General features: G+C 42.7%; 1 protein-coding gene across 1 annotated transcript in view; it reads left to right on the top strand.

Moving 5' to 3' along the window:
- Window positions 1-752: 752 nt before the first annotated feature.
- Window positions 753-19,845, top strand: part of Snapc3 (small nuclear RNA activating complex polypeptide 3) — a 75,972-nt gene continuing 56,879 nt past the window's right edge. The window contains exons 1-5 of the mRNA XM_050157470.1: window positions 753-1,112; window positions 1,789-1,866; window positions 9,225-9,309; window positions 15,611-15,715; window positions 16,544-16,698. Coding sequence (XP_050013427.1) covers window positions 811-1,112; window positions 1,789-1,866; window positions 9,225-9,309; window positions 15,611-15,715; window positions 16,544-16,698 — 725 coding nt within the window. The 5' untranslated portion in view covers window positions 753-810. The remainder of the gene's footprint in view (window positions 1,113-1,788; window positions 1,867-9,224; window positions 9,310-15,610; window positions 15,716-16,543; window positions 16,699-19,845) is intronic.

Raw genomic sequence — 19,845 nt, 5'->3', positions numbered from 1 at the left:
TCAAACTAATCGTTGCTCAACTGAATATCCTCACACTCACAGAAAGAATAGCTTAAATGGGTGAATTATACAGTATGTCTCACATGACAACCATACAAGCCAGGGCTTGTAGTGCACGCCCTGTTTTGATCTTTGGACCACCTGAGAGATGAAAACAGCTTCTTGTGTATCTAAACCCACTGAGTTTCAAGCTACTTCCATTTGCTAGTTTATTCGTTAATCCCTTTAACAGTCACATACGACCCTCTCTCTCCCTGGAAAAGTGGCAAGTTTTTAAAATAACACCATGGCTAAGAATGAACTGTGTGCGATGCAGAGCCGCGTTCCATGAGCGCGCGTTATTCTGTATGTTTACAGCAAGGCACACATACAAATGCCCACGGGGCCTTTCGAAAGGTTCTGATCGAACCGGTCTCAGTGCCCCTGGTCCTTGCCCTCCAGGACTCTCTCGCTCTAGGACAGGGGGGTAGCAGCACAGCTCCCAACACCAGTGGACAAAAGTGCCCCCACAACCTAGGGCTGAGGAAAGTGATAGAGTCTTTAGGTAACTGTTGGTCTCAGCAATCCCTCAGCTCCGCCTGGCACACACCAAAAGCCGCCGCCCTCAGACAAACCCAGAGAACAATACACCCAGCCCTGCCCCCAGCGACCGAGCCGCGCCCAGGCGGTGGCCGCGCCCTGCCGGGAAATGTAGTTTCTGAGGCCTGACTTGCGCAACTGTCCGCCGCCCGGGAGCCGCGCGCAACTACAAATCCCGTCACGCCCCGCGACACTCGCTCGTCAGATTTGCCGGAAGGGATCGCGGTTGACATGGCGGAGAACCCGCAGGGCGGCGGTGCGAGTTGTTTGCAGCACCCAGTTCCTAGTGCGAGCCACGGCAGCTTCCCAGAGTACGAGCTTCCGGAGCTGCACACCCGGGCGTTCCACGTGGGCGCCTTTGGGGAGCTGTGGCGCGGCCGGCTCGGGGCCCGGGATTTGTCGCTGAGCGAGCCGCAGGCAGCCGGGCAGCCTGCGGACCGAGGGTCGTCGGACAACAGCTTGGAGGATGCTGCGGTGGCCCGTGATCTGGGCTGCAGTCTGGAGGCGGCGGCAGAGCTGAGGGTCGTGTGCGGGTGAGTGCGCGGCCTCGGCGCTCAGCGTGGGCACGGCAGGGTGCAGCCTCGTCCCTGCGCTCCCCGGGGACTCTTCCGGGCGAGGGACAGTGGTTTAACCTTCACTCTCTCCCCCCACCCCCACCCCCAAACCCTTTCCGGAAGGAGAAGAGGTGCTGGGGTCCAAAAGTACAGTTTATGAGGATAGATTCAGTAACGGGACACGACAATTGCATAAAAGACTTTGCTATTCTTTGATCTTGAAAACGCTTGTTGGAGTACCCGCGGTATATATCATTGACATTTGGACAATGGAAGTACGTGAGGCTGGGGAAGACTTAATCAGAGCAGTGCTGAAGCCCGAATTAACCGTAATCTCTAGTGGTACTCGTTAATATGTTATTACTTAAATTTCTCCCAAAACTACCTGGGGGTAGAAATATAAAACTTCTTTGTAATGGTTCTCCATTTGACAGTACTAACTGTTCTCATATCCATCCTTTCAATATAACATTGGCACAGAAACCATTGTCTTGAATTCTGGCCTCCTTTGAGCCGCCTGCTGGATTTCATAAGACTTCTTAATTATTTAGTGATGTATTTAGGACAAGCTCTGACCCGCTGTTGAAAAATGCACGGCTGATCATAAAATGTTGCTTTTCCTTTCTCCTTCTCCTGACCCCTCCCTCTTTCTAAGCCTTGATAAACTGAGATGCCTCGAAGAAGATGAAGACCCGGAAGTCATCCCCGAGAACACTGATCTGGTGACTTTATGGTATGATTTTGTTTTGTCATAAACTATTTGTTTTGGTGCTGGGGCGAAGCACGACCTATCACTAAACTACCCTGTTTGGCTTTCTGCTATTTAACTGAACATTTTTGGAATGTCTTTCTTTGGAAAGTGTAGTATTCTCCACATTCCCACCACTTAAATTCAACCACTGAGTTTGGTGTCCTGGCTCATAACTGCAATTCCATCATTTAGGAAGCTGAGTCAGGAAGATTAATGCAAATTAGAGGCTAGCCTTGGTTACATGAGTTCAACGACTGATTTTTGTTTTTTAAACATTTGGACTCCCTTGCTTTAACCTTTTGAGTCTGGGGCACAGTTTTCCCACTGGTACATCAGTTTGTAGCTCCAAAAGTACCATTTTGCATAATCAGGGTGATTTTCTTTTCTTGGTTTTTCAAGACAGCGTGTCTCTGTGTAGCTTTGGAACCTGTCCTGGAACTCACTCTGTAGCCCAGGCTGGCCTCAAACTTAGAGATCCTCCTGTTTCTCGGCCTCCTGAGTGCTGGGATTAAAGGCGTGCGCCACCACTGACTGCCTGGCAAGAGTGATATTTTTACATCTAAAATAAAACCTTATAAACACGAAATCTCTGATATATAATACATATTCAAATTTGTACTTATATTTAATATAGACTTAATCTATTTAGATTTCGGAATGCAAGCTAAATAACTCAGATAGTGTTTCTTGAAATACCCATGGTAAAGAGCCAGTTGTAGGAAAGATGACATACACCTTTAATCCCAGGGAGGCGGAGGGAGGCAGGCAAATCCCTGTGAGTTTGAGGCCAGCCTGGTCTAAATAGTGAGTTCCAGGCCATCCATGGATATATGATGTCTAGAAAGAAAGAAAGAAAGAAAGAAAGAAAGAAGGAAGGAAGGAAGGAAGGAAGGAAGGAAGGAAGGAAGGAAAGGAAAGAAAGAAGCACCAGTTGTTCATTTGTTTGTTTGTTTGGTTTTGGTTTTCAAGACGGTTTCTCTGTAATAGGTCAAAGGTATAGACGCCACCGACAGGCTCACTAATTAATCTTAATAATCTTGTAAAATGTTCGACTTTTCAAAACAGCCTAAATCTATCTCTATGCTTATCTTTTCCTAAAACTTTCTTCTGTCAATAACATAAAAATAAAAACAAAAATCTAGCAAGAGTGGCAGCTCACATTTGTAGTCCCAATATTTGAGAGACAGAGGAATGAGGATTGCCAGAAAGTCAAGGTCAGCCTTGTTCCAGGCTATTTTAAGAACAGAAATCTAAAATTCCTTAATTATAATTTTCTGCCATTCTATTTCCCTTTCCTCTTCCTCCTCCTTTTTTTCTTTAGTTTTTTTGAGACAGGGTTTTTCTGTGTAGCTTTGGAGCCTGTCCTGTAGACTAGGCCGTTGAACTCACAGAGATCCTCCTGCCTCTGCCTTTCAAGTGCTAGGACTAAAGGTGTGTGCCACACCACCCGGCCTGTATCACTTTCTGATGAAGAAGCTTCTTGGCACACTCAGGCATTGGAGAGGGAAAGAGGACACGTGTCAGAAATGGATTCTTGCTCTGTGCCATCCTCCTTATCATAACAAGCTAAATAACTTGACATAACAAGCTAAATAACCCAGCAAAACAAAGGGTTTTAATTCATGAACTCAGAGAGGAAATTGTTAATACTACATATGCTAATGGTAAAATCTCTTCCCCAAAGCCTTTAACACCTTTATTGCATTTCACACATAACAATTTTAACTGCTGTATCTACCCATCCCCCTCGCTGGTGTGGCCAAGAAAGCACTCTTTACTGCTCCAGCCATCTTGCACCATTTAAAGGATTAAAAGAAACTGTAGAAGTTCTACAATAAAAAGAGAACCACAAAATTGGAAGGTCTGTAACTGTCATCCTAAGACCCAAACCAGAAACGATATTTTATTTTTATTTTATTTATTTATTTATTTATTTATTTTTGGTTTTTTCGAGACAGGGTTTCTCTGTAGCTTTGGAGCCTGTCCTGGAACTAGCTCTTGTAGACCAGGCTGGCCTTGAACTCCCAGAGATCCGCCTGCCTCTGCCTCCTGAGTGCTGGGATTAAAGGCGTGCGCCACCACTGCCCGGCTCAGAAACAATATTTTAAAAGCAGATTTTGAGCCACTATTATTGGCATTTCCCATCAAACCTGACAACTTTAGTTCAGTTCCTGGAATCCATATTGTGGATGGAAGTAATAGAACCTACTCTGGGCTGGAGAGATGGCTCTGAGGTTAAGTGCACTGGCTGTTCTTCTAGAGGTCCTGAGTTCAATTCCCAGCAGCCACATGGTGGCTCACAACCATCTGTGAGATCTAGTGCTCGCTTCTGGCGGGCAGGCATACACGCAGACAGAACATTGTATACATAATAAATAAATTAAAAGAAAAAAAAAGAGAACCTACTCCTCATAAATCCTCCAGTGACCTCCGTACATCTACCATAGCAAGAGCGCACTTGCTTGCACACACACTAAACAAATAAATGTAAAAACAAAAATCAAACTAGACTGCGCTAGAATGACAGGAAAGCACCATTAAATTGGGACTCTTCTAAACCGATCCCAAATATCACAGAAACACATTTAGGAGGAAATGAGATTCCAAAGAGAACTTACTGCAGGAAGTGACTGTTGATAGGTCAATTTAAGATAGATATAAGTGCAATAAACCTGGGACTCATCACAGACAGTGAGAAGAAACTGATAGAATGCTTTTATGGCAGAAGCACTGTAAAAACGAAAAGACAGCCTGTGACTTTGGAGAAAAGTATTTACTACAAAGAGCCATGTATAGGACAAAAATACTCCATGGGAAAATGAGGGGAAGAGATATGAGCCAATAAACTATTTTAAATGTAAACTACATTTAAATTTTTAAGAAAGGTGATGTGGGGATGTGGACCACAGTTACAACCCCTTCTAGTCCTGGCTGAAATGCTGAAATCCAAGTCCCAGGCAAGCTTAGACTATAAATTAGACCCTGTCTCAAAAGATCCCAGAATAAGATGCACTTGGTAGCAAACACTTGCAAGAGTATGCATAAGGCACTGGCTTTGACCTCCTGTTCCAAAGTCAAAACAAAACTGAAACACTGATTTGCCCTGACTACCCTAGGGTATAACAACAGCGAGGAGAAATGTAACCACAACAATGCGGAGTCAAGAACGCCACACATTTCAGGTCTCCCTAAGCTTTCCCATTCCCTCACTTCCTACCCCTGGCCCCTTGCAGACAGCCAACCTCTCCATACAGTGTTGGTTTACATTTATCTCCTTTAGCAGTCTGAGTTCAATTAGGAGGAGAAGCAGAACAGCCACTTTAATGGAGAAAGCTTAATCTAAAGAACTGTTAGCTTCAAAGCTGGGCATAGTAGTATATGCCTGTAATATCAGCACGTAGGCGCAGGAGGCAGGAAGATTACTCCAACTTCAAAACCAGCTGGACTATACGGAAAACCCTTCAGTTTAAAAAACAAAACAAGCAAAAAAATGTTAAGAAAGATTGGAGAAATGGCACCTTGAGAGAAACAATAACGGAAATATGAGTATATGGCAGAGCGGATGTTAGGAATGTCCTATACTTCGGGCTGAGAGATGTCGGAGGAGGGCCTTTCTTCCCCAAGAGTAGGACCCTTGAGAAAGGGCCTGCCTGTGTTTCCTGGGGGGCAGTGATTTACTGTGGTGGAGCGCCACCCTGAGTGTGCCAGGGAAAGCTCTGCAGGGAAGGCGGCAAGGAAGACCTCCAGGCCTCGGTGCTGTGGACTGCAGTGCCCTGCGGGAGCTGAGCACTGGCATGGTGGAGGCTGTGTCCACGCAGGACTGCTGAGCTGGCACCTCTCTCATGAGCTACATACATACAGGGTTTCTCCACTGTCCTTATTTACAGAGTTAATGAGTGCCAGCTGGCAGACGAAAAATATTCAAAACGTGAAGGTTTGTTCTTACAGAACAGGTAGAAACATGTCTATTTGTAGGTAAGAACCAATGGACTGGACCCAGCTAACCTTTCTTCCAGGGTTACCATATGCTGTGTGGCTTTGCTGTCTTCATTCATTACTATGTCTTGGAAGTTACTGATTTCAATCTTCATTATAGCTTCATTATTTATTCTACCGTGTGGATTTCCCACAGTGTGTTAAATACTCTCCTAGATATATGTATTTAAGATACTACAAATCTTTTGCAGACTGGATGTGGTAGCTCACATCTGTAACCGTACACTTAGGAGGCTAGCAGACAGACTATGAATGGAAGGTTACCCTGGTCTAGTGAGACCCCACCAAAAAAAAGTAAATTAAGCCGGGCAGTGGTGGCACAGCCTTTAATCCCAGCACTTAGGAGGCAGAGGCAGGCGGATCTCTGAGTTTGAGGTCAGCCTGATCTACTGAAGGAGTTCCAGGACAATCAGTACCAGGGCTGTTACATAGAGAAACCCGGTCTTGAAAAACCAAAATAAATAAGTAAATAAAACTTAAAGAGTGAATAGCTACTGAAGAAAAACACCAACGACTGTCCTTTGGCTTACATGCACACACGCGCGCGCGAGCACACACACACACACACACACACACACACACACACACATGAGTACAAAAGCCCAAAATAGGATACAAAAACTAGCAAATGTATGACAGCATTAAGGAGGACACAGAGAACTGGCTCAGAGCCTGCATGCTGGTGGTGATGTACGGCTGAAGGAAGAACTACTCACCTGTTGGTACTTAACACAGACTGTAGTGGAGCAGTTTGGAAACTGATTGATTACTGGATGTGATTACTGGACTTGAACCCATAACAGGTGCCAGTCCTCAGAGCCATCCTTCTCACAATGATGAGTTGTGGTTTGGGAGTTTGGAGTGTCCAAGTAGAAGACTTGAGAGCTGGCTATCCTTGAGTCAGGATAGTGCTTGCATGACAACTGAATCATGTTCCTAGCCCCTACTGTAGAAGAGGTAGTGATGCACATCTAATCCTGCTGCAGTCAAGCAGAGACATGGGGAGCCTGAGAACAGTACAACAGAAGTGACTTAAGGGTTAAGAATACTGGCTGTTTTTCTAGAAGACCTGGGTTCAATTCCCAGCACCCACATGGTAGCTCACAAACATCTGTAATTCCATTTCCAGGGAATTTGATGTTCTCTTTTGGCTTCCAAGAGCACGAGACACTCAGGCTGACATGTAGGCAAGACATCCATATACATAAAATAATGATAATTAAAAAATAATAAGGGGAACCCAGATATGGTAATGTATGCCTTTAATTCTAGCACTGAGATAGTAGAGGCAGATAGATCTCCAAGTTCAAGGCCATCATGATGTACAGGTTCCAGGCTAGCAGGGCTATATAGTAAGATCCTGTTCCAATAAATAAGTAAATTAATTAAAATAAAATAAAGGAACATGATAAAGATATCCAATGTCAACCTTTGACCTCCATTTACACACACACACATATATATATATACACACACACACACACACAGTGTGTGTGTGTACCAAATGCACATAAAAGTATATATGTAAACTTAGGTTTTTTAATACATAACGAAGGCATAGGAAATATAGCTACTTGTCCATACATGGGTTAACAGACATACATTATTTTGCCTGTCTCAGCTAAAAGGTGTAGAAGCACTAACTCTAGTAATCAAAACACAGTATCTAGATACTGGCTTCTAAATTTGTCTCCCAAGTTGGGCATGATGGTGTAATCTGTAATCCAGTGACTGGAAGATGGAGGCAAGAGACTCAGAGCTCAGGGTCATCCCGTGCTGGATAGTGAGTTCAAGAACAGACTGGGCTACATGAAACCTTGTTTAAAAATAAACAAAAATTTCCTCTCCAGTAAAGGAACTCGGGCTCCTGAAGAGTTAATGCCAGGGTTTGCCTAGGGAAAGTAGAGCATGAGTTTTGAATGTCCATGTTTCCAGAAACTAAGGAACAGACATCTTCCTTCCCTACCAAAAATAATAAAAGACCAGAGCCTGTTGAGGGTTTGGGGCTCCTCATAACCAAAGCTAGGACAATTTGAGCAACAAAATAATATTAGATTTTTAACCCGTGGAATAAAATGAGTGTGAGTAGAGTTTGTACTAGCAGAAGTGAGCAAAGAAGCCGGGCGGTGGTGGTGCTCGCCTTTAATCCCAGCATTTGGGAGACAGAAGCAGGCAGATCTCTGTGAGTGCAAGGCCAGCCTGGTCTACTAGAGCTAGTTCTAGGACAAGATCCAAAGCTACAGAGAAACCCTGTCTTGAAAAACCTAAAAAAGAAAAAAAAAATGAGTGAAGAAAAGCCATGTTAGTTTGCAGTAGAATTCTAGTGGGGGAAAATCATTAGGTATGTGCCACAGTAAATAATGTTGGGGGCGGTGAGATGAGTGCATAAAGAAGCAGCATTGCATGGTCTCAAAGAACCTCTCCAAATCTCTACCTGTTGCTCAGGAAATAAGGACTGTTCTGTGGGGCACTGAGCAGGCAGAATTGACGCGAGCATTATTAGTAACGCTATATGTTAGTACCGGACGCTTGGACTGGGCTGCCCCAAGAATAGCGCCATCAGTCTTGCAATGTTCTTGACAAGATGCTGTTTACTCCAGTTCAAGGAAACTGTAGTCACCTAAATTAAAGGGCATTGTGTAAACTGACTCACTGGCACTCTTCCGCAGTGTCAGAATCATGAAGATGAGGAGAGACTGAGAAACGAACAGGCTTAAAGGGTGAAAGAAAAAACATCATGTAGGATCCTAGATAGGAGTCTGGAACAGGGGAGGAAAAAGCCAGCCCTAAATTAAAGGTTGCGTGCAATCTGGAAACCATCTGCAGCTAATAATCATTGTGCTGAGCCTAATTCCTGTTTGTGATTTTGTGATCCCAGAAGATACTGGAAGGAGGAAGCTGTGGGGAGAGACATAAGGGAGATAGTCTTGTGCTATTTTTGTAATTCAAGTCTAAAAGTAGTCTAAAATATTAAGATTGGAGCTGGTTAGTGTGACTCGGTAGTACAGTGCTTGCATTGTGTATGTGAAACTTTGGGTTTGATTCTTATCCCTGCTAAAACAACAATAAAAAAAAGGCCTAGAGATTGCTCAGTTGTTAGAAACACTTGCTGCTCCTCCAGAAAACCTGAGTTCCATTCCTAGTACCTACATAGGAGCTCACAAATCTGTAATTCCAGTTCCAAGGAATCTGATGTCCTCTTCTGTCCTCTGTGGGCACCAGGTGCACATGTGCACAGACATACATGCATGGAAACACACAAATAAAATAAAAATCTTTTTTTAAAAGATATTTTAAATGTTCAGGAAAGCGTGTTGACTTTTGTTTTCATGTGTCCGTGTCAGTGTTAGGAAGGGGCTCTTGGACTATCGAGAAGAGAACATCATAATAGATCGCGCCTGTAGACAAGAAACATTTGCTTATGAAATGGTAAGTCTCACCTTTCCACCCTTCTCTGCTCTAAGACAGTAAGCTGAGAATGTCACTGACTGTTAGTCACCAAGAGCTAATTGGAGAGCGTCCCCATGGAGCTGAAAGGACCTCACTTTGACTCTACCTCTCTGACTTCTGCTTTAGTTTGTTCTTACTGTCAGTATCCGGCCAAGTTTATGCCTGTTTACCACTCTGTTCCTGGAACCTTTTGTTCTGCTCCTAATTTTACTTTAACCATATTGTTTTGGAACGGGAGCAGATTCCTGTAGATGAGGCTAACCTTGAACTCTCAAAGATTAACCTGCCTCTATCTCCTAAGTGCCGGTATTGAAGGCTTGTACCAGCACACTCAGCTTTTAAAACTATAGACTTAATCTATTGCTTCCTGTGTGAAACTCTAAGACAAAGTGAAAGTGACTGAGTTTGAGGTCAAGCCTGGTGTCTGTAGCAAGTTCTATGCTAACCAAGACCACACAGTAAGACCCTGTCTCAAAAAACAATCAAAAAGTAACAAAGACTAGCCAGATGTGGTGGTTTACACTTTTAATCCCAGCATTTGGGAGGCAGAGGCAGGTGGATCTTTGTAAGTTCGAGGCCAGCATGGTCTACAGAGCAAGTCCCAGAACAGCAAGAAAACCCCTGTCTTGAAAATCCGGGGGGGGGGGGGGGGGGGGNGGGGGGGGGGGGGGGGGGGGGGGGGGGGGGGGGGCTTCACAAAGATGCTTACTGATCATCACTTCCAGGACCAGACATTTTCTGTAGCCAGTAAGAAATGACTTAGTGTCCTTTCATTGGTAACCCTGGTCTGTATGAAATTGCTATTCTATGTACATATTCACATACGTGGAATTACATGATCTTTTTCTTTCTGTGTGGTTTGTTTAGCATAAAGTTTAAAGTTTCCTCCATGTTGTCGCATATGTTAGAACTTCTTTCTTTCTCTGGCCAAATGAAATCTTTTGTTACATGGATGCACCACATTCTGTTGGTTAGTGCGCTGTTAGCTTTTAGCTTGTTCCCACCTTTCGGTTATTGTGAATAATACTGAAGTATAAGGAAGTGTTTGAGTTCTGTTTTCAGTTCTTTTCATGATACAGCTGGGGTGGAGTTGCTAGGCACTATAGTGATTGCTTAAAATTTTATAGACATGTGATAATTCTGCATTAGTTCTATTGTCTCCCATAAAAAGGTGCATTTTGTACCTACTAGTAATTCATTAAGCTTAGTTTCTTCAGATCCTTTTCAATTCATACATTGTTAAGAATAACCACCTTAGCAGAGACCTATCTTATTTTAAAATTTTATTTTTGATTTGTCCTTTCCTAATGGTTAATGATGGTAAGCATTTTTATATAATTATTGGTCATTTGTATATTTTCTTTGAAAAACATCTATTCTAAATTCTAATTTCTTTTTTTTTGTTGTTTTTGTTTTTTGAGACTGGATTTCTCTGTAGCTTTGGAGTCTGTACTTGAACTCACTCTGTAGATCAGGCTGACTTTGAACTCACAGAGTCTTGTCTTTGCCTCCCCAGTGCTGGGATTAAAGGCACTTCGGTAGGATTTGCTGAAGGAGGTGGAGACAGGAGGATCATGAGTTCAAGGTCAGACTGGGCTATTCTAATTCTTTACCAATTAGAATATATTGTCTTGTTAGTTTCACTCTTCTGATGTTTTCAGGTTTTAAAACTTTGATTCATTTTGATTTTTTTTAACATAAAAAGAAAGCTATTTTATGTTTGGGGATTATGCCTGCATGTAGGTCTGTCCAGCACCCGTGTGTCTGATGCCCTTGGAGGCCAGAGAGGGTGCTAAATCCCTTGGAACCATAGTTAAAGATGGTTGTGAACCCTATGTGGATACTGGAAACCAAACCCAGGTTCTCTTAAAAAAGAAATGCTCTTAACTGCTGAACCATCTCTCCAGCCCCATTTTGAATTAGTTTTAATATGTGATGTAAAAAAGGCCAACTTCATTCTTTCATACATAGTAGTACAAACCAGCCCACAGACTGCAGCCAGGTAGGGGTATGGTACAGAGCACCCTTGTCTCCTAAAAGCATAATTTTTAAATTGTTTGTCTGTGTTTGCTTTTGTTTTGTTGAGACCTCAGGGTCTCAACTGTGTAGCTCTGGCTAGCCTAGAACTTACTATGTAGAGCGGGCTGAGAGATCTGCCCACCTCTGCCTTTGGTCCTGGGATCAAAGGTGTGTGCTACTCCACTGGCACTCAAAATAATATAAAATTATAAGTGTTACACAGAAGCTAGTCAAGGTTTCTCTAGCACTGGCTAATATAAAACATGATGAAGATACTTTAGAAACAAACTTCAGAAAAGGGTGACAAGATGAGTTTCTGTGGCTAATTTGGTGGTGTAAACATGCCCTCTCTCCCTCTCCTCCTCCTTCACTCCCTCCTTCCATCCTTTTCTAATTTATTTCTAGGAAGCAGGAAACACTAGGTGGTCCCTTTTGTGAGCAGTCAGGAAGTGAATAGAGATGGATGGATTGGGTCTAGGCTGAGTGCTAGCCTGAAATGTCAGGCCAAGGCTCAGATCCCCAGTGCTAGGGATAGGATATCTCACTAGAATACCATCTTAATTTGGTCACATATGATGAAAAAGATAAATGTTTAAGGTTGTCCTCCATGTACAAGCTTCTCTTAAGAGTATCCAGTATGCTGCCCTTCACTATCTTCCCTTGTGTACCTTTTCCTATGGTTGGCTTATAAATGGGTTTTGTTTTGTTTTAATATTGTGTATATTTGTGTGCCGGAGTGGGAATTTATGAACATGCCTGCAGTGCCCATGGATGCCAGAAGAGGGCTTTGAATCCCCTGAAGCTAGATTCATGGGCAGTTTGAGCTGCCCTACATGGATGCTGCAACCCAAACTCAGGTCCTCTGCAAGAGCAGTACATACGCTTAACCTCTGAATTGCCTCTTCAGCCCATTGATTTGTTTTTGAGAAGGGTCTTCCTGTATAGCCCAGGCTGGCTTCAGACTTTAAAACCTTCCTGTCCCAGTCATCCCTGTCCCCACATTGCTGGGGTAACGGCATACAGCACTGTGCATGGCTGTACTGTTGAATTTCTAAGACTGTCGAGCATTTGGGATTTTCAGTTTTCCCTATTATTAATGTCTAGGGTTATCGAATTGTGGTCAGAACTACTCTGTATGGTTTTAGTTCCTTAAGTCTAGAATGGTTCATGTGCACCCGAGAAGGCTACTGCTGGCTGAAGAGTCCTGCAATTTTTGTCTTTGTTTTTGTGTTCAGTTCGTTCTTCCACTGCCTAATGAATTCTTGTCTGAGTTCATTATTGTAAGAAAAATATCAAAGTCCAGAATCATTTGGTTCTTTTTTTAAAACTTATCAGTTTTTTCGCATATATTTTAGGATCCTTTTGCTCTTTGTAATTATGTGTCTCAGTACTGTATAGCACCTTTTATCAACATGTAATACCGTCTCATAATCTCTCTTAAACCTTGTTTAAGATTAACAGAGACAGCAAAACAACTTCCAACAGTTTTTTGGTTTTTCGAGGCAGGGTTTCTCTGTGACTTTGGAGCCTTCCCTGGAACTAGCTCTTGTAGACCAGGCTGGCCTCGAACTCACAGAGATCCACCTGTCTCTGCCTCTTGAGTGCTGGGATTAAAGGCGTGCGCCACCACAGCCTGATGCTTCCAACAGTTTTCTTTTTTTATGATTGCCTGGACTATCTTCTACCCTGTTACTTTCAACATGTTTCTATCGTAGTATCTAAAATGAGTCTCCTGTAAACAATATACAGCTGAATAAAGTTTTTGCAATCCAGTCTGTCAGCCTGCCCTTTCAATAGGAGCATCCATTTACAGCTACACTGGTTACTGGTAAAAAAGGGCTTCTAGCCGGGCAGTGGTGACGCACACCTTTAATCCCAGCACTTGGGAGGCAGAAGCAGGTGGATCTCTGTGAGTTCCGAGGCCAGCCTCACAGAGTTCCAGAACAGCCAAGGCTGTTATATAGAGAAACCCTGTCTCGAAGCGGGGAAAGAAAAGAGCTTCTGTTATTCAGGTCTTTGGTTGTCCTTTGTTCCTATGTTATTTCATTATTTCCTTACTTTAGATACTAATTTTTGTTGTATATCTGTTTGATGCCCACCTCCCTCCTTTTCTGCCTTTATTGAAAATACCTTGTCGGTGGTTACCGTGTATGGCTCCAAGCCACTGCCTTTTCACTGCAGTCTGAAGGTCTGCTGCTGTGTACATCAGCGTCTGCGTCTTCCCTTCATCACTAATAGTTTTGGTAGATACAGAATTCTGGGTGACTGTTTTCTTTCATGGTTTGAAGTGTGTCATCTGACTTGTTTCTTGTCTTTTCTGATGAGAAATCTGCTGTTGAAACAGTTGAGGAACCTGATTTCCTGTAGTTAAGTATTTGGTTTTTATGGCAGCTGGCTTAGCATCTTATTTTATTTGCTTTTATTCAATAGACTTTTATTTATATGTGAGTCATTAAAACATTTTTTTTTTCATTGTATTCAGAGAGATGCGTGAGACTGTTGGGCAGGAGGTACACACACCATGTCTATACACCTGCCGCAGCATTATGTGGTCAGAGGACAACTTAGAGGACACAGTTCTCTTCTTCCCTGGAAGGGTTGCTAAGATCACGAACTCAGGTTGCCAGGCAACAGACTCTTTACCTGCTGAGCCATCTGCCAGACCTCATTAATTACCTTTAATTTTTTTCAAGATGCTGTGTAGCTCTGGCTGTCCTGGAAGTCACTTTGTAGAACATGCTGGGCAGAGAGATGTCAGAGAGAATGTACAGAATCTGCCTGCCTCTGCCTCTTGAGCGCTGGGTTTAAATTACTCTTTAACTAGTTTCCTTGAGGTCAGTTAATATAAAATTCCTACTTTCCTGTAAATGAGCCATATTTTCCTGTTCCATGCCTGAGTTTTTGTTGAAAACTAAACATTATTGTTATGCTCTTTCCAGACTGTTTTGCTTTGTGATAATTCTATTCAGTTACCTCTGTGTTTATCAGTGACCTAAATGTCTGGCTTCAAAAATTAAAATTAAAAAAAAAACCTATAAGAAAGGTTATGTAAATATCCCAGTAGGTGGCTCTGCCCGGTACTGTCTACAGGGCCAGTCAAGGCCAGCGCACCAAACACAACCCTACATTGTAAGGACAGGGTCTCTGCTTGTCTGCCCTGGCGCTGCCCTCCTGTTGTTTAGGAGCTGCTATCTCACATCTGCAGGGGGTGGAGGGAATAGTGAGAAGTATTGGTTTGCATATACTGCTTATTTGCAGAATACAATCAGCTTCTCCAAACACTCCTGCATATGGGAATCACTTTCCAGACTTCCAAAGTAATATATTCCATTTTATCTTCTCAGCCTAGGGCTCCTTCTGTAGAGAGGACTTCCTACTCTGCATGACATCACTTCCACTTCTTAAAAACACAAATATTTATTAGTTTATGTGTATGTTTGCATACCTACATGTACAAATGTAACACCACATACAGAAGGCAAAAGAGCGCATCAGACCCCCTAGAACTGCAGTTACAGGTGTTGTCTACCAGTGTGGATGCTGGAGCCTAAACCTGGGACCTCGGCAGAGCACTCACTGATCTTAATCACCAAGCCCTGATTCACACTAATTTTTTTTCTTTTGGTTTTTCAAGACAGGGTTTCTCTGTAGCTTTGGAGCCTGTCCTGGAACTAGCTCTTGTAGAACAGGCTGGCCTCGAACTCACAGAGATCCACCTGTCTTTGCCTCCCGAGTGCTGGGATTAAAGGCGTGCGCCACCAGCGTCCAGCTCTTCTCAGTAATTTTTAAAACAAAACTGTTGTACTTTAGTGGCCCCTTATAATTATTAAGCACATATAAAACAATATGGTATATTAAAGATCATATATATTTGCAATCCTGAGTAGATTGCTGAACCTCAAGCTTTCTCTTAAAACTGATTTTATAAGCATATTAAAGGCTGTAAACAAGGAGTAGTGATGAGAAATGCCTTTCAGAACAGCAATTGGCCAACATTCCTGTTTATCATTGGTTGTTAAGCATATAACACCAAATGTCTTCTTACATGTTTTATGTGCCCATTCCCAAGAAACAGTCTGTAAAAAGTATTCTGTTATTACAATAGGTGAAGCTGAGCATAAGGAGACAAACCATTCCTCACTAGGAATTGGCCATCAAACCCAAGGCTGACTGGAGCCCTCGCTAGGGGTTCTGCATTGCATTGTCTCTTAGCTGAGTTACGATGACTGATTTCAATCAAGGTCTTGTTTTCTTTCTTCAGGAATCTCATGCACTTGGGAAAAAACCTAAAAATCCAGAAGACATGATCGAAGAAGGGGAGCTCATCTTATCTGTGAACATCTTATACCCTGTTATATTTAATAAGGTCAGTAGTGAAACCCGGTTTTGTTTGAGTATTAGGGGTAGAACCTAGGCCCGCAAGCATACTAAGCAAGCACTTTACCATGGGGATACCACTAGTCCCTAAAAGGAACTTTTAACAAGGTATTTAATTATTTGAGTTCTAACTCAGGTTTCAAAATAAATGTTAGCATACACAGTCTGACATCTTACTTTTTAGGACTGACAGGGTGTATTTGTTTTAATAAGAAATATTCCCCTGGGTAGTGGTGGTACACGCCTTTAATCCCAGCACGCGGGAGGCAGAGGCAGTTGGATCCCTGTGAGTTCGAGGCCAGCCTGGTCTACAGAGTGAGTTCCAGGACAGGCTCCAAAGCTACAGAGAGACCCTGTCTTAAAAAAACCAAAAATTATACCCAGCACCTTGTGCATGGTAGATATATACTTTACCACTAAGCCAACTTTGGTACGTTGGTCTTCTAATTAATGGATATGAAATATACAAATACAGGAACTAAGAAAATACAGAATGCCAACTTATGAATGTGATTTGTTTTCAGTACTATAAATCAAACTCAGAAGCTTGTGCATACTAGGCAAGTGCTGACTACAGAACCTTGTCCAGCCTAACGGGGTAGGTTAAATAAAGAAAATCACACCTGATGTGCACATACCTTTAATCCCAGTACTCAGGGAAAGGCAGGTCACTCTCTGAGTTCAAGGACACCCAGGGCTACACAGGGAAACCCTGTTTCAAGTGGGGGGAAGTAGTAACTTGATTTAGATGAGGTCTTGGTGGGATTTGTGGTTATCTGGATTTTATAATGGACACTTAATTACTGTTTGACTTCAGCACAAAGAACACAAGCCATACCAGACAGTGTTGGTACTGGGCAGTCAGAAGCTAACTGAACTGCGGGATTCAATTTGCTGTGTCAGTGACCTCCAGATTGGTGGAGAATTCAGTAGCACTCCAGACCAAGCCCCGGAGCATATCAGCAAAGTAAGGTGACCTTTCCCTTCCCCCTTAAAAGAAGAAAACAGTAAGCAAAAGAAACAGTAATTGCTGCAGCAGGGTCATGAGTGTTGATTGTTCTCATGGTTCTTGTGACTGACTGAGGTGCTGCCATGTCTTCTTCTGCCATCCCTCCAGCCTTTTAGAGGCAGTATTTGTGTTCCTCAGTGCTCACCATTTACAGCTGGTCTGGGATGTTCTTACTTCTGAGCTAATACTGACCAGCTAGCTGTCTGGCCCCTTGTTCTCTTTTCCTTTTCCTTACAGTCGGACTTCACCGTGGCTTCCTTATTCATTTGTTTTTATTTAGTGCTAACGAAGCATTCTCCACTGAGTTACAGCCCTGGCCTTATTGTTGCTTTGATTTTGTTTTCATCCTTTCCTGTTTAAAATGCTGTAAGGTTTTCAGCCCACCTTAAGTACCTTAAGGAAGAGTCTGGAGTTCGCTAAGAGCCTGTCATTTGCACTCCTTCACTGCTTGTAGGAGCAATAAGTATACAGGCCAATATCAGACAAGGAGATGTGGAAAGTTGATCTTTGCTGGCCGGCCTTTCCTGATAAGGGGCACTCTTCATGAGACAGAAATGCCCCGAGTACCTCTTGGAGAGGAGCGAAGTATCAGGTGGGCTGCCAAAAACATTTTCAGAGTAACAAACAGAATGACCTAATATCGCTGAATTCTCATGACAGAGATTCTGTTACTGGTGCCTACTTGGCAGAGAAGCCAGGGTTGACTTGCCTGCTGAGGAGAGAGCATCTCTGCAGGCACATAAAATGACATCTGAAACAAGTAGGATGAAGCTAGAACTTGGAGAAGGATCAAAAGTCAGTCTTTTTCCACCAGTCATGTACATTTTATTTCTTTGATTTTTGAGCCCCATGTTAGCATCCCATGTGACTTCACATAGTGAATTTGTGTGTCTGTCTTCCGTGTGTTCCATTTCCTGTTTTGAGTATCACGGTGTGGCAGAAGCATTTTACCATGCACCTGGGGGTTCACAGTCACATTTCCAAACTTGATTCCAGGCCTTCTGTGTCTGTTACAGGGCATAGTATATCCTGGTGCAGTTTCCATGTTTGCCCTATAAACCACCATCTTCTAGTGACTGACATGGAAATCAGCATCATAGCTCAGGCAGAGATTACACTGAACGTCTGTGGTTATGTTGAAGATGGTTTTAACATATGTAAACTCTTCCAAATTGTCCCGTCAGTGCTTGGGGAGATATCTGCCATGATAAAGAGAAACAAATGGAATTTTAAGGAAATGTTTTGTTTTGTTTTGGTTTTTCTGAAGGAAGAAAGCACTGGTCTTTTGCAGGCTTTCTTAACCCTAGCAGAAAAGGAAGGTATAAGTTTAAATTAATTTAACGTGAGTTGGGCATGGTGGTACACTCAGGAGGCAGAGGCAGGCAGATCTCTGTAAGTTCAAGGCCAGCCTGGTCTACATAGCAAATTCCAGAACAGTTGGGGCTACATAGAGATTTTTTTCTTTGAAAACAAAAGGGCAAAAAGAACTGATGTGAAAAATCTAAACTCACCTTCTGTAGCAATCTGTCGCATTGGTCAGAGCTGTTTGAATCAGCTATGCTGGTCATTCCTAGTCAGCGGGACTAGTCAGTTTATAGAATTTGCACCTTGGTGCCAAACCCTTCAGTTTTCTAAGCAGAAACTAAACAGTTTGTCTTATTACATTTTTTAAAATTTGTATGGGTGTTTTGCCTACATGTCTATACCACATGTATGCAATGCCTGAGCGAGCCAGAAGAGGGCACTGGGTCTAGAACCTGGAGTTAGGGATGCTTGTATGCTCCCATGTGGGTTGTGAGCTGATATGTGGGTGCTGGGGATGAAACCCAGGTTCTCTGGAACAGCAGTTGCTCAGAACCACTAACTAAATACTGCCTTATTTAATGATATCTACAGCCATGCTGCTACATTGTTTCTGCTTTTGTCTATAAATAATAGCCTGATCGTGTAGCAGTTATGTGCCCAGAATATGCTGCCTTGGAAAGAAAGAGAGCAGTCATGAGTTCCATCCAACAAGCAGTGGTGGAGGCTGAAGTCAGATCCATGTTTTCCCCTCCAAACCCCTGCTTCTGGCTGTGGATGGCTATCCGGTAATGAGGCCCCGAGAAACAGTGTGATTAACTTCACCTGCAGGCTTCTAGCACAGGGCTTTATTTATCTGTCCTGAAATCTGCTTCATCTGTCTCATCTTCTTTAGCGATGTTTTAGAATCCTATGAAGTTTAAAAGCATTTAGAAGGACAGATAGCAATAAATGAGGTATTAATGAACCTAGCACCTTTTTGTTGTTGTTACTGGGTTTTGTTTTTGGTTTGGTTTTTTTGCATAGCATAGCCCTGGCAGTCCTGGAACTCATTTCTGTAGACCAGGCTGACCTTGAATTCACAGAGATCCACCTGTTTTTTCCTCCCAAGTGGTGAGATTAAAGGTGTGTGCCATCATGGCTTGGCTTGAGCCTAACAATTTAAGAGCCTTAAAAAAACTATTTCGTTGACATTTGTATTTTGCAGTGTTGTTGGGGTCCTTTTCCCCTCATTTGTAAGGGCTCAAGCATATAATGAATACAGAGAATAGATGAACCTCATGTGTTCATTACCTATGATCAGTATTCTCAGCTTTTTCCCAAAATTATTCTGTGTTGTATACACCAAAGAAAAGTGAAAATAAGTCCTTGGGTTGATGATTTGGTGGTTCCCCAGCATGTATCCCACTGGCAGTTGTGGACGAGGTGTACAGGGCCTGTAGTTTATACAATGAGTCATTGCCAGTGTGCCAGAACTCGGGTAAAATTTCAGTGTATTTAAGTACCTATAACTTTAAAGTGGAAAAGAATTTGCTGATATTTGTTTTTTTTATTATAATTGTTTTTAGAATGGAACTGTATTTTTAAAACAAATGTGTAAACAATGCTAGTATTTTCTGATCAAGTATCAAATATATTGTCTTCCTATGTGTCCTGACTGGCTTGGAACTTGTAGTTCTTCTGCTTCAATTTCACTAGTACTGGAAATAAATCTGCCTGTTACCTGTTTGTACAATGAGGAGAGGTTATTAACAGGTAACTTTTGGTGGAAGCCATTCTTTTTTTTTTTTTTTTTTTTTTTTTTTTTT

This window comes from Alexandromys fortis, unplaced genomic scaffold (assembly GCF_014885135.2).
Source record: "Alexandromys fortis isolate MF-2015 unplaced genomic scaffold, M_Fortis_MF-2015_v1.1 scaffold_64, whole genome shotgun sequence".
Taxonomy (NCBI): Eukaryota; Metazoa; Chordata; class Mammalia; order Rodentia; family Cricetidae; genus Alexandromys; species Alexandromys fortis.
The sequence above is the reverse complement of the archived record's forward strand: the minus strand, read 5'-3'. Positions and strand labels throughout refer to the sequence as shown.